Below are 15380 nucleotides of genomic sequence, written 5' to 3' on the forward strand. Positions count from 1 at the left end.
GAACCTGGCATGAGCAATTCTCTATTTCAACAGAAAGCAGACAAGGAGATAAAGAGGGGTAGAAATGGGCCCACAGACACAACAGAGGGACAGAGATAAAAATTCACACTGAGCTGGTGTGAACCGGCACCTGTCTCCTCCTGCACGTCTTCCCTCCTTACCCCCGTTCATTGAGAGAAAGGGTACAATTAGCAGGAAAAAGGGCAGAAGCAGCAGGGTGGTTGGGACAGGACACGCCTGCCTACGGAGGAAAGGGGAGGGGAACTGGGTGATGCTGGCTGAACTCCAGCACGGGCCACTTGTCCACATGATTAGACACTCCAGAGAATCCCAGGGCAGCCGGGCCACTTGTCCACATGATTAGACACTCCAGAGAATCCCAGGGCAGCCGGATGGAAGGCATCTCCCACCCCCCTCCGAGGACAGGTGCAGGGAGCAGAGACGGCCAAGGCATGGTGAGTAGGGCATCCGAAATGGGTCTACTGCCTTCCTCCTGGACTGACTCCTCTGCAGAAAGCAGGGGAGCACGTGCCCTCCTCTCCCTCCAAGACCTCACACACCCCATTGTCTGCGTCTGACTCTGGGACCCCCGCTGTCTCCAGCAGCCTTGGGTAAGACACAGTGAGGCAGCTCCAAAGAGGGCTGGGCATTGGACCAAAGCCACTGCAGCTTGGGGTCTCTATGGCAACCAAGCTCCTCCTTTTAATCCTCTCAACACCCTCCTCCCCACCTCACCATGGCTTCCTCTTCCCCACCCCCTTCCTATAGCCACCTCTATCAGATGGAAGAGGAACTGCTTGGCCACAGGAACACTCTGTCTTCTTGTTCCTGTGAAAAACCTTATTTTCAAACATGCAAACAAATATCTGTGGCAGAGGCGGGTGGGCGAGAGAAAGACACACACATCCTATGGGTCTGAGACAAACTGTGACACACCAGGGGTCCCTTCAAAGAGAAAAGAGAAAGCAATTATCGCCCCACCTGGCTGGGCACACCCCTGTGACTCATGCTGTGTCTTGCCCGCAGCCCTGCCTCTGCCTACAGTCTCAGAAGTCCTGCACCCCACAGCTTCCTTGTTTTTGCTTTTGTCGCTGTCCTGATGGCTGCGGTGAGTTTCTAACTCACTCTGCTCTTTGTGTCCTGGAGCATGTGGGAGCTGAGCAGGGGCGACTGACATCACTGCCTGTCATTCCTCCACTTCCTCTCCTTTGGGTCCAACCACTTCCTCCTGGCATCGTTGGAGAGGAAGAGGCCGAGACAAAGGCGGAGTGGCAAATGTCCTGACCTCTCTGCCTGGGGGCTTTGTTTCTCAGAGCCACAGTGAGGGCAGCACCCTCACCCCCGGCCTGGGGCGGCCAGCCCAGCCCTTGCCTTTGGACTTGCACCTCTCAAGCTGGCCCCGAGCTTGGGGATCAGTTAGGGGAGCTGGCCCACTTCCCGTGCCAACAGGGGAGGGACAGACATGGGTCTTGTCCCCAGGACTGCCCCCTGAGGAATGAGGGCTGGCTCCTTGAACAGTGCCTCCCACACTACCTTCCTCCTGCCCTTTTTTGCTCAAGGACCCAAATGAATTCTCGGCTGTGACTCCTGAATCCCATCACTCTGGGTGTTGTGGATGCACTGATTTGCCTTAATAAGCAAACACGCACATCCAAGCAAATTAGCTCATCAACAAAAAGCCTCTTATCCACGTGCTAGCGCCAAGCCCAGCTGCACTCTGCCACCTCCCCGGGCCCCTGGGAAAGCCCTGCAACGCTGCTGATGGCCCCCAGAGCCCAGAGTCCCAGGCGTCTTACCCTCTGGGTCTGGTTGTTGGTCACCAGTTCATAGATGGGGGCAGCCCTGGTCACTTCCAGGAGAACCGGCTCGGCGGGGGTGTCAGGGCTGGACGTCACATGGCACAGGGGGCAGGAAGAGGGGCAGCGTCCCTTGCTCTGGCACTCCATCCGTACTCCGGCCGCCACGCGCTTGGCTCCAGAGTCAGACAAGCTTGCGATGTATTCTGGGAATGTCAGCACCTTGGGGTCTCTTTCCCGCTCCTCCGACTCATCTGATGGGGAGTTGCCTGCCAGACACGGAAGGGAAAGAGAGGGTAACGGTGAGCAACCCTGGCTGCTGGAGGCCAGAGAGCGCCACGGAGTGGGTGGCAGGCACACATTCTGTCTCCACCGTCTGGGGCTCCCACTCTCCCCGCAACCCACGTGGCTGGAAATGGCTGGTCTCCTCCAGGGGCGCTCTCCCAGGGTCTGTGCTTATGGTCCCAGCGCTAACCGCCATGACTGCCTCATCACTCAGTTTCTTCATCGGTAAAGTAAGGAATTAATAGCACCTACCTCCAGCAGTGCAAAATGGATAGACGGCCAAACCTCGTCACTACCACCTGTCAAGTCATCATCAGAACGGAGCCAGCAACGTGGAAGTGAGAGCGTTCAGTGTCTCCTTTAGGCACGATCCTAGCTCTCCGAAGGAGGTCTATCACTAAACCCATTTTAGACGAGCAAAGTCGGGTTGAGAGCCTCAGGGTCACCGAGCAGGAATGTTTGGGGTTTGCAGCCAGTGTTGTCTGATTTTAAACTCTTTAAGGAAGAACAGAACTTCCCTGGATCATTATTAAATAATGTATTGAGGAAGGAGAGGCAATTTTGACTTTGTCAAAAAGTCTTTCATTCTGAGGCCGGTAAGATGGGTCTCTATCGCTCTCGTAAACCTCGTTAGAGAAGCTCTTGGTATTTCTGGTGACAAACATGAGAAACACCTATCGGAGAGCAATGGTTTCTGCCCGTACAAGAAGCCACAGAGTCTGTGCACAACAAGCACTGGTTCCCTACGAGACCCCAGATTGCTTTCTGCGTGAGGCAACACCACAGAACCAGTGGACTTCCGGAAATCATGAGCACGCACACAGCGTTCACTCTGGGCCTCTCGGCTCATCCAGAATGCAGTACTCGATGAGCCAGATCTCTGGGGGACTGAGAGGCACGACTCATGGGCTTTGTCAAGGGCCCGCTCTGGCGGGGCCCAGGGGGCTCTGGGGACTCCTCCTCCTGTCTGCTCTGCCACATGAGCCCGCGTGTCCCCCAGATGCGCGTCACCATCATGGGGCTCCAGGGATCTGGGATTCCTCCCTGCGCCAAGGCCAAGGATGCGCTCCCTGATTTCCCATTGACGTTGTTTAGCAGTTTTCCAGGGTTGACCTGGACCCCTCCCTACATGGATTACAAGTGCACTTCGTTTACTTATTTATTTGTTTGTTTGTTTATTTATCTAACAGGTAGAGTTATAGACAGTGAGAGAGAGAGACAGACAGAAAGGTCTTCCCTCCATTGGTTCACCCCCCAAATGCCCGCTACAGCCGGAGCTACGATCCAAAGCCAGGAGCCAGGCACTTCCTCCTGGTTTCCCATGTGGGTGCAGGGCCCAAGGACTTCAGCCATCCTCCATTGCCTTCCCGGGCCACAGCAGAGAGCTGGACTGGAAGAGGAGCAACCGGGACTAGAACCCGGCACCTCCATGGGATGCCGGCGCTGCAGGCAGAGGATTAACCAAGTGAGCCACGGCGCCGGCCCCACAAGTGCACTTCTTAACCGGCCACACCAAGAATAAGGACGATAATCTCAAGTAAGAGGCGCAGGAGCCCACACCACATAGTCCTCGGATCACTTCACCCACAGGTGCACCTGGGTTGACATCCAAGCTGACAACGCAGTCACCGCACGGCTGGGAGCGTTTGCAAAGCCGCCACGTCTGGCCCACACCTCTCCCCATCCTGGCCCTGCCAGGCCTCCAGGCCTTCCCCAGTGTGTGATGTGGACCGGACAGGAGTAGGAGAGGGTGGAGTGAGGCCTCCCTGCCCTTGGTGGGATTTCTGAACAGACCTTTACTCGGTAGGGAAATGTTCAAATCGGTACAGATGTACTGCTTTCTTGGGCGAGGGGAGGGGTCTCTCGGTTGCCCCTAGCAGCTGCAGGTACCTACAGGCACCTCCTGACCAGCCCACCAGGCCTGCGCTGTGCCAAGACCTTCACCGGGGAGCAGGAACAGCACTTCCAGGAGGTGACCACGAGGTGGCGACATCAGGCCTAAAATGACTGTCCACGAGCCTACGGAAGAGACTCGATCCATTTTGTGAGGACACTTTGCCACGGCAGAAAATGAATACATATGGAAAAGGAACCTAGAACTACCTTGAAAAGTGCTGCAGCCGTACAATATTTTTTCATTGAATAATGAGAAAGAGGGAGTAAGACAATAGTGTGACACATGTTAAGGAGAAAAATAGAGAAAGGTGATGATGACAGGATAATTAAGAAAACCCACTCAGAAAAATAAAAAGTCCCTCAATATCCCCACCGTGCAGCAAAAGTCCCCTCAAAGGGGGAGTAACGGGACACTAAATTCCTTTTCTGTCTCCCACCTCCACGCGGGACAGGCAGGCACGGCCGCCAGAGGGCGCTGCAGGCGCAGGCACCGCCTCGGAGCCCATGCCGGGTCCCCAGGGTGCAGGACTGGGGCAGACCCTTGCAGGGCTGGTTCCCTCTCAGAGGCTGTCATCCGGCCCTGAGAGCAAGGCAGGGCTGGGGAGCCGACAGGGCTAGGAGGGACGGTGCAGAACGAGATGGTGGGAGGCCGTCAATGCCTGTGTCCCCAGGAAAAGGCCCCTGGGGGAGGCCAGGGCCACCTGGCCCTCCAGTGGGCCTGTCCCGCAGGACAGAGCATCCCGAGAAGAGGCTGGGTCCCCAGTAGTCACGGCCAGCAGCTCCCCAGGCTACAGCCTTCCAGGGAAGCACATGTGTGTGTGATGGAGGCCGGCCGTGAGAGCCCAGATAAATCTGCCTTAGCCCCAAGACACCACCTACAACCATACCCCTGCCAAGGTACAGGGCAGTAAGGTGCTCAGAGCTCCAGGCGAGGTGGGCCTGGGGCACCTGCTTTTCACCCCGCCCTCTTGGAGTAGGGGGAGGGCAGAGGTTTGCCTGTGGCTCAGGGGCACTCCCCTTCTGTCACCACTCCTTGTACAGTTTTGTCACCCGCCTGCCTTCTTTGGGTCTCCATGACCTGCGTAAGACATGTGCTAGGGATTTGAGCCACTGAGGTGTCTGCTAGTCAAATGAGTATTGATTTCACTCAGTCCGTCCACAGTCTCTGGACATGAGGCATCAGTGAGGGCTGACAGTGGTTCTCTGTGGTCACCAACGGGCAGTGGAGGCTCCAGTCACCACTGTTGGGCTCCCAGCATGGCGCTGGAGCGGAACATCCAACCTGGAATGCAGTTAACAGCCCTAAAACTGCAAAGCATTTTGCAAATACAGCTTGCTATAAATACATGCCATTTGCTTCAGGCTAAATCTGTATCCTACAGCTCACAGTGGCTGAGTCTCCCAGTGGACCATCCTGCGATGAGAAGACCAGCGTTCTCCACGCGCAGAATCCGACAGCAGAGAGGCCCGTGGCCTTGGGCTTGCACACGTTGACCCGGCTGGGCTGGGGACCCGTGAGGGCGATCCAAGGGACCAAGCCCTTCTCGGACAGGGGCTGCCGGGCGGGTGGGGACCGCCAGGGCATGAAGGTGAATCCGTCATGATGAAGTCAATTGGTACAATTCCTGCAGGATTCTGGGGCTGCCTCAGAATCTCTCTCCTGAGCTGGTGCCCAAGGCAATGAGATGCTAATGACATCACAAGCAGTTCATTAGGCAGCAGAGGAATCAGATGCAGACTAATGGGACCCAGCTTTGGAGACAGCCTCGGATGCCCGGGAAGGGGGCCCGGCGTGCGGCAAATGCAGCACAGCTACGGCCCCTGGCAGCCCGCGTGCCAGGCGGGCCCGCCCTCGGCCTCCACGCTGGCCTGGTGCTCACGCCGGGCACCCTGGGCTGTCAGAACGCACGTGCCCTCCAGCTGCCCAGGAGCCAAGCAGCCCCTCGGGGAGTTTTATCACTCCTGCACCTGCGCGCTGACAGGCTCTGGAAACCCCAGTACAATACAGTGCAATGACTCACAGTTAGGGCAAGGAGGAAAGGCACAACTGACCACTTCTCTCGCCGGGAGATCGCTCTCTGCACGAGACAGTACCCCGGAGCCAGGCACTGTGTGTTTCTCACCTTTGAAGCTCCTTTGATTACTTTGGGTCGGTTGGTCTGTCTACCTATCTACCTATGAATCTATCTCTCTACCTATCATTTATGCATTTCATGGATACTTCGGAATGACCATAGATTAAATTTTAGGTAAAAGTCAAAATGGACAGAAGCCAAACATCTCTACGCAGCTCCCCAGTCCCTACTAACGTTTCAGATAATGGAGCAGGAAGACAACGCATTGCTGTGACGACAGCCAACTCCGTACCTGTATTTGAGATCTTGCCCACAAGTAGCAGAGTCTTGGTGTGCTTGCTTGGGCATCCACTTGCTCCAGCTCAGCCTGCGCAAGGCTGCAGCCTCCGTCTCCTCCACGCTCTCTGCACAGCTCTTTCCTCCACTGTCACGTGCTGGCTCACAAAAGGCACAGCTAACTTCCTAGCTTCCGGGACAGGCACTGGTGCAGCCACACCCCTATCAGTGTGTCTGGATTTGAGCTGTGGGCATGTGGGGACTGCACCAGTGGATGGGAGACATTCTCTCTCTCTCTCTCTCTCTCTCTCTCTCTCTCTGTCTCTCTCTCTCTCTTTCCCCTCCTCTCTGCATTTCAAATAAATAAAATAAATAAGCTTTTTAAAGAAATGCTCAATTATAAAAAAAGAGGGAAAAAAGAAGAAAAAAATCCTAGTTTCTTGCTGCCTTTCTCTCTTTCTCTCCCCACCCCCAATCATCTAATCATCTGAAATTTATGTTTTTTTTTTAAATGCAATTTGATTTGAAAGTCAAAGAGACACAGAGACAGAGACCAAAAGAGATCTCCCATCTGCTGATTCCTTCCCCAGATGCCCGCCACAGCCTCCCATGGGACACCTGACCCCAAGCAGCATCTTAACCACAGCATCCAGCGCTGGAAATCGCATCCTTTATCCTCCCAAACCATCCGCTTGTCTCCACGGGCTGCCACTGGAGCAAAGCAGGCGGGTAACAACTTGTGTCCTCACCGCTAACAGCTTGCTGTGTCCTTAACCTTTCTGTGTCTGGGCTTTCTCATGTATAAAATGGAGACCACTGAGCCGATTTGGCAAGGCCGACGGCATCCACGGGGAGATTTGAGAGCAGTGCCTGGGACACGGCCGTGCCCTCTCGCTCACCCTATCCTCACGGCGCCGCTCTCCTTCCGCCCTGCCTGCCGTCAGCACCACACAGTAGGAGCCTTGCAGAACAGATGATGTCTTGTTTCCCACCATGCTGCCCCGCAGTGACTACTGTGAAATACACACAGATGCATCCGCCAATTCCTTAAACAAACATTTATTGAATGACTACAAGTATTTGTTGAATTAATCATTTCTGGGGACTTGTGTATAAAGTGACTGCACTCTGTGCTCTGCTGGTACTGACTAGACAGGCTGGGTTTAAATTCATCCTGGCCCGTGATGGTCTGTTTCCTTGAGATTTTCTACTTTTATCCTCCGGAGCAGGGCATCAATCCAGAGAGGATCCCAGCTCCCTTCAGTCACATACAAATGAGAATTGTTCAGAGACGACCTGAGCAACGACGGCAAAAAGTTCACTGGGAGAGTTCTGTAAAGCATGAGCATCTCAGGGGTCCTTCACGTGTTTTGGGTGAGTGATTCCCTCGGGATGGAAGGACTTAGGCTGGACACCGGGAACAGCCAGATCTGGTACTGAAAGGCCAAGTCGTGGCCAGCAACACCACAACGTGAGAAAAGGTGGCGCAGGTCTGTGAAGCCCCGGGGATCGGAGAGTGCCTGGGGCGGGAGACAAAGGCAGGCGCTGGGGTCACGGCCGCCCAGGGGAGCAGGGCGATTGTAGCGGGACTGGGCCCGGCACAGGCTCCCCTTTGCACCCCAAAGGCTACGGCACATTGACAGCAAAAGAACGCACCGGCCAGGACCCCAGGGTGGTCGCAGACCGAGACATGGAAGCCTGTAGTCTCAGCCCACCCACGGCAGCCCAGCATCCTTCCGGCCTCATGGCCACCACTCTGCATTAGCTCTGACGAAGCACTTCACTCCTGCGGGACCAAATCTTGGGGAACCACTGGTTCACAACCATCCAGCACTTTCAGAAACCACCCCAACTCGAAGAAGTTAACACCCTTGTCCCTTCCTAAAATGAATTCACAAGTCAAGAAAAATACTCAGCTGCCAGCGTGCAGTTCCCATGTTTCACTCCAGCACCAAGGTTACTATACACTTCAGATCCGGCTGTTTGGCATTTCTTCTGGAAGTTTCTGGAAATTGCCAATGGTTTTGTTGTAATCACACCTTGCAGGCAGCTCCTTGTCAAGAGCAGCTCCTAGGGGTGTACAAGGAGGTCCAGCCAAAGTCAGCAGTCCTCAGACACCCACCGGGCAGCTCAGCACTACACCCTTAACCGAGATGTGCAAGAAAAGTCGGGTTCTGAGTTTTTGTGTAATTGCTCCTTGGCCAGGAAATGCTTCCTTCACCTTCAATCCTTGCTGACATTTTTCTTTTCTCAAAATGCAGTGTTCCGATTTCCTGCCTGCCTCGTGAAGCATTGCCCAACAAACAGAATTAACCCCTTCCCCCAAGGCGCCTCCAGGTGCCCACTGTGTTCATCAATTGTGACTATGCAGATTGGGAAGCTGTAGGAGACAGAAACAAAATGGTGTCTGAAGCCCACATGGCCTTTCAGAATTGATGGATAACACAAGATTATATTTTCTTCAGATTGTCCCTGTTTAACAGGCAGGTTGTGAAACAAATAGCTGTCTGGTTGAGGTTCTGGGATAATCAGGCTTGTGTTCAATTGAGGTTTTGGTGTAGATGCACTGCTCCGCCTTTGCCAAAAGTCGTTAGTCAATCCTGGCATGGGAACGGTAAACTGAATAACAATTGGCTAAATGTGCCAAGCCTCCTGGATGCCTCCTTTGGGTCATGATGACAGGCAGAGTTAAACGAATGGCAAGACAGCAGAAGCTACCCGGGGATTAATAAAACCACAAAACAGCCTTTACAACAGCTGTGTCCCCTGTTACATCCCCTTTCGATGGTAAACTTGGTAGGAACAGGAAACCATGAAGAGAGCTCATGGCTGTGAGACCTCCGTAAGCATTTCTGGAGATCTATGCAGCCCACCCATCTCCAGAGTCAAATCCAAGAAGTCCTGGGAAGCCCTGAAGATTTTAATTCAAAGTGAACTCTTCTAGAATGTTAGTTTCCAGTGGGCGGGGAGCTGCCTCCTGCTATGTTAGATTGTATGGCCTTCACCCAACGCCCTGCACTTGGACGTGTCCAACAAATGCATGGGGGTGGAAGGATGCAAAGGGAACACAGACCCTGCTGGTCTCTGGCTGCCCAGACCTTCTCCAGTGACAACCGGAAGCCTCCTTGAGATTCGCCAAAAAGACAAAGCTGGGGAACGGGGAGGGGGTCTCAGCAGGGGCTATGCAAAAGTACTTGCTGAGTGCACACTGGATTTGTCCAAAAGCATCTCCTAAGTAGTGCACATGCGTGAGGCCTGTGGGAGACTGGTGGACACCAGAGTCGCCTCCCACCCTGTCCCCCTAGCATCCAGGCAGAATAATATTTTCCTCTCTCTCTCCTTCCTCTCTGCCCTAGGCATTTCCCGAGAGCTGCTCCAGTCTCCTCTTCTCTAGAGAAAGTGACTCCCCTGACTGCATCCAGAGGAATGCCCACCACGGGGTCAGCCTGCACCTGCTTCCTGGGTGAGGACCCACTCGACTGTGTGTCCCTAGAGCCTGGCACTTGGCCAGGAGGCTGTCCTCGGTCTTGGCGGAATGGTAATAGATCTGGTGTGTGTTACCCGACTCCCCAATTTTGAAGCCCGTCCTTGGACAATTTAAAGTTTATCTGAGTCCTTTCTTCTGCCTCCTACAGTCTTGCTTCCTTATTCACCAAATACCTTTCATGACTCTCAAAGCTGATCTCCAAAGTTTTTCTTCTTATCAACTCTCCCTCTAAGTTTCCTGGGGCTGTGACAGCAAATTACCACCAACGAATTGAGCGGTTTAGGATGACAAAAATTATTCCCATCCAGCCCTGGAGGCTTCCAGTTCAAAATCAAGGTGCAGTCAAGGCAATGCTGCCTCCAAAGACCCCCGGGTCATACTCCTGCTTCATCCCGGCTTCCGCTGGCTCCCAGCTAACCTCGGCACCCCTTGGCTTGTGGCTGCCTCCCTCCATCCTCAGCCTCCATTGTCACATGCCCTTCTCTTCTGTGTGTCTCTGTCCAGGTCTACCTTCTGCTCTCAAAGACTTGGGGTCTAGCTGAAGTCCCAGATCGCCTCATCTTGCTCACATCTGCAAAGACCGTATTTCCAAGTCAGCTCACATCTTGAGGGACCGGGTAGGCATGGGGGAACTACTCAAATCACTGCACTGTCTGTAGCCTTCAAGACCATGACACTGACCAGCAAGGCCTCTCCTGACCCATGCCCATGACAATTCATTTGGCAGCCGTTTAGGGACTCGCCGTCAACCCCCTCGACTTCCTCCTGGGGCACCCGGCGGCGAGGGGAACCGGAAACGAGTTCTCAGCTCCATCAGCGACCCACGGCTGAGCAGCAGCTGTGTGCAGCTTCTTGTCAGTGTCAAGATCAGCCTGACACAGGGATTCAGAGTCCCAGCCTTCAGGACATACAGAGCTGTGCTGGATTATCCCCGCTGCTTCGCCACAAACAGCGGCGTGGGGAGCGGGAGGGGAGGCGAGGATAAGGCCGAGAGAGAGGTGAAAATGAGGAACACCTGCGGCATTTGCTATTTTCAAATCTCCATTAGCAGAGAGACAACGTGCACGCCCAGCATGCTCCCAGAAAGAGCTGCCACAAGCTTGTCTAGAGATGAAGGCTCCCCCGGACCCTCTCGCTTTGCTTGTCTGGGAGGCTGAGTGGAGAAGCCAAGTGCACAGCCCCAGACTCCTCGGGAGTCCTGGTCCTCCCCAAGAAGCAACCCAGGAAAACCCTCTGAATAGCGGAAGACAGGTGGAGGGAGACGAGTGACAGAGGGCAGCAGAGAGCCCCACCATCTTTGGCCCTGCTTCTGTTACAGAGTGGAATTAATGATGGCTCCCTCCATGGGCCATGCAGCATTATTTCTCAGCTGGGGCAGGGGCAGGGGCATGAGCCCCTTAGCTTGGCCAGAACCATCAGTTGGGCGATATTCTCTTTATGACTGCACCTGCCCCTTCGAGGGCTCCTGAGTGCTGGTCCATTCCTGACCTCTCCAAGGTATACACTGACGGGCTCCTGCCTCATCGGCTCTCCTTCCTTCCGGCCTCCCAACCAGGACTGCAGCACAGGGGCAGGGAAGGCCTGATAAGTTCAGAAAGGGGTGAGCTGGCGTGTTACCACGGCTGCCCTGGCTCCACGTTGCACTCAGCCGTGCATCGTCTGCATGGAGGCGGCTCACGCTGAGTTGCACGTGGGTGGGCACTGCAGCTGGAGATGCATCGCCTTGCTGGGACGCTGCACAGGCTGGCTTCTAAATATCTTTAACCACCAAATGGTCTAGAAACTTTTAATAAAAATATTATTCAATAATAATACTACTCCAACCGGCAAGGGAGCGTTGTAATAGTCTCCATTTTCCTCTGGATACTCATCTGGCTTCTGTTTTTCAAATGAATTTGGATGTTAAATCCTTTCGCTGCCCTGACCAATTTATTCTGCAAATTAACTATATATGACAGAACTTAAAGTCCGTTACCACTTAGCTTTGCCTCACTGAAATTTATGTTGCTTCCCTGCCCACTGGAGCCACAATCTCAAATAGACTGTGGCTCGCGGCGGCGGTCTGGGATTCTGCACGCTGCTCTCACCTCTCGGGCCTCATCTTTTGCGTTCTAAAATGCGCTGAGTGGACAAGGCTCTCTTCACCTCTCGATGACCCACGCCCTCTCTTCTTAGATACTCTCCTCTCTGCAGCGGACTCTCCCAGCCCTAATGCAGCTCTCACCACGGGAAGTGGCTTCCCCCGGAGCTGCAGTCCTAACCGGGCTGCACGGGAGACTCAAGTGTCACGGGCAGGGCTGTGGTACACTTTGGAAGTGGTGGAAACAGCTGGGCACAGAGGAAAACAAAGGCTATGAGAGGAGAAGCTCGTCATGACGGGAGGGTGGCTACCAAGCCAACAGACCGGCCCCCGCTCGGGGTAAGAGAATCTGGTGACCTAGGTGACAGAGAGAATAATGCCATGGGACACCACTCACTAGGAGAGAGCTGAGCAATGACAATGGGGGCTGCGAGTCCCTGGAGACGACGTCATACCAGCAGTGGCTGAAGGAATTGGGGGAGTTCAGAGTGGACACAGGGAGGCTTGCAGGCAGGCTCGGCAGCTCTCTCAGTATTGAAGGTTCTCACTTGGAAGCAGGATTGAATGAATTCTGCATATTTCCAGGTGGCATCAGGACCCAAGGTGGGCAGTGATTATAGGAGGATTTACTGAGCCACAGATTTCACTGAGTGCCTACTGTGTGTCAGAAACAGGACTCCGGGTAAGGAAATAAGCTCTCTACCAAATGAAAGAAAAAATCTCATTTTCCAGGGTGCACGGGCGCGGGGACAGAAAGGTGGATGACAGTGATATGATCGGAGGGTTGTCAGGGGCAAGGGAGACGAGCTTTGGCACACACAAGACGGAACTGAAATTTCTCTGGTAAGGGAGCAAGTTAAGGGAAGTCACCTGATCCCTTGAACAGCAGTTTTGTGATCCTGTTTAGCTTACAGGAAAAGTGGGATGGGCAACCCACGATGGTGAGCTCCTGACCAGCACAAGTGTTCATGCAGAAGCCGGTCAGCCACTTGTCAGGGACTTAGAGTGAACATTTCAGAGGAACGAGTTCTATGTCCATTTTGATAAACAAAGGGTACACCTCTATCGTTACACAGCCTGATCTTCTTAGTACCTTCTCACATTGGTGGAGCTGTGGAACCTGTGTTTTATCAGGCAGCCCGAGTGATCCTGACTCAGGCTTTCTTCAAGTGGCACAATGAGTGAGATGCCATGCCCTAGACAAGGGTGGCTTACACTCTGTAAAGTGTAAAAATACACTCTGTAAAGCTCTCACAAATAGGCACTGGTGTTGGGGTATGGTTGGTTATGCCCACATCCCACATCCGAGTGACTGCAATGGAGTCTCATCTCTGCTTCTGATCCAGCTTCCTGCTAAGATGTACCCTGGGGGCAGCAGATGATGGCCCATATACCTGGGCTCCTGCCATCCATATGGGACACCTAGGTGGAGGTCCAGGCTTCTGGTTTCCATTTCGGGGAGTAAATCTGTGAATGGAGGACCCCCCGTCTCTTTCTGTGTCTGTCACTCTGCCTTTCAAATAAATTACTACACATAACATCAAAAAAATTTTCTACAAGTAACCACAATATGAGATAAAAGTCAGGAATGGACTCCTTAGGCATTTAACATCATACTGGTTGGTAAAAATCGATAATTCCATTGTTTACCAAGCCATTCAAGCATCCACTCAGAGCCCCAGGGTACACATGGCCTATTGAAAGTGCTCGTTTGAACTCTGATGACCTTGGAAAGAACTTTTCCAGGAGTAACCAAAAGCGCTTCCTATCCAGGAGGATCACATGCTGACCCTGAGCTGTCTTGACACGAGTAGCAGATCTTATCCCTAGCCATCGTTGGCTTGCTTCCCAGACTTTGCTAGACAAAAAGTGCTGTGTATTCAGCCCTACTTTTGGGGAAAATAATAAGTCAGGGGGGCTGGTGCTGTGGCTTAGCAGGTAAAGCCACTGCCTGCAGTGCCAGTATCCCATGTGGGCACCAGTTCAAGTCCCGGCTGCTCCACTTCCAATCCAGCTCTCTACTATGGCCTGGGGAAGCAGAGGAAGATGGCCCAAGTCCTTGGACCCTGGCACCCACATGGGAGACTTGGAAGAAGCTACTGTCTCCTGGCTTCAGATTGGCACAGCTCCAGCCATTGCAGCCATCTGGGGAGTGAACCAGCAGAGAGAAGACACCTCTACCTCTCTCTACCTCTCTCCCTCACTCTCTCTCTCTCTCTCACTCTGCCTTTCAAATAAATAATATTTTTTTAAAAAATAAAATTCAGAGCACATACTCTTGATCAAAGAACAGGTCTTCATAATCATGCAACATTATCTTCATATAAAGAAGAGACCTGATGGGGCCAGCGCCGTGGCTCACTTGGTTAATCCTCCACCAGTAGTGCCAGCATCCCACATGGGTGCCAGGTTCTAGTCCTGGTTGCTCCTCTTCCAGTCCAGCTCTCTTCTGTGGCCCGGGAAGGCAGTGGAGGATGGCCCAAGTGCTTGGGCCCCTGCACCCACATGGGAGACTGGGAGGAAGCACCCGGCTCCTGGCTTTGGATTGGCGTAGCTCCGGCCGTGGTGGCCATTTGGGGGGTAAACCAACAGAAGGAAGACCTTTCTGTCTGTCTCTCCCTCTCACTGTTTAACTCTATCTGTCAAATAAATTTAAAAAGAAGAAGAAGAAGAAGAGACTCCATGGCCATACAAGAGAAGAATGGCGACATTCTAGTGGACTGGCTGTTTCAATGGTTTGGACCCTGATGACAAAGGCCAGACCTAAAGCTCTCCTCCAGACATGGTTACAAAGGAGTGTGTGTGTTAATCAAGCACATTAGTGACTCATCACATTCAAATGCCACAAAGATAATGTTGCCACGTCCAACCAAGATGGAGCTGTCTTTAGGTGATAGTCCTCCATTCTTGTAACACTGGCAGATATTAAACCGATTGCACCCATGAAGGCAAGTGACTGCATGGTTCCATACAGGCCCCTGCCAAGGACACTGGAGGCCATTACTGATGTTGCAGGGTCCATTTGGCAGTTATGATAACCAGTAAAGATGGCCATCTTGCTATTTTTCCCATTAAATCCCCATCACCAAGGTCTCCTTTAACATCTAGCACACACACACACAGTTTGATTTTTCTGTAAAGAAATGATTGGGCTCAGGCTGGGTAAGGAGCAGCATCAGTATCTTAGCAGCCAATACACAACACATGGACCTGGCCTTGCTGGGCATGGGAGGACACGGTCTATGAGGAGGTCAGAATCCCCGAGACCCTTGAGATTGGACCACAGATAAAAGCAGACATCTGGTCCTGGAATTTAAACAGAAAGCAGGAGAGGGCTGTGGCAGCCCTACTGTGTCTCAGCATAAGCAGAAGCAGGAGAGGGCTATGGCCGCCCTACTGTGTCTCAACATAAGCAGAAAGCTGGAGAGGGCTATGGCAGCCCTACTGTGTCTCAACATAAGCAGAAAGCAGGGGAGGGCTGTGGC

General features: G+C 53.3%; 1 protein-coding gene across 5 annotated transcripts in view; it reads right to left on the reverse strand.

Annotated features, from left to right (window-relative positions):
* Nucleotides 1-15380, reverse strand: part of ASTN1 (astrotactin 1) — a 340316-nt gene that overhangs the window by 34771 nt on the left and 290165 nt on the right. For 4 of the 5 annotated variants that reach the window (XM_070077167.2, XM_070077166.2, XM_051858230.3 and 1 more), the window contains one exon: nt 1797-2065. In XM_070077167.2, coding sequence (XP_069933268.1) covers nt 1797-2065 — 269 coding nt within the window. Of the gene's footprint in view, nt 1-1796; nt 2066-7496; nt 7849-15380 lie in introns of those variants that run through there. The other variant, XM_089299443.1, reaches the window with a different exon arrangement.

The sequence above is a fragment of the Oryctolagus cuniculus genome, chromosome 7 (assembly GCF_051225735.1).
Source record: "Oryctolagus cuniculus isolate XC-2025 breed Fujian yellow rabbit chromosome 7, ASM5122573v1, whole genome shotgun sequence".
Lineage (NCBI taxonomy): Eukaryota > Metazoa > Chordata > Mammalia > Lagomorpha > Leporidae > Oryctolagus > Oryctolagus cuniculus.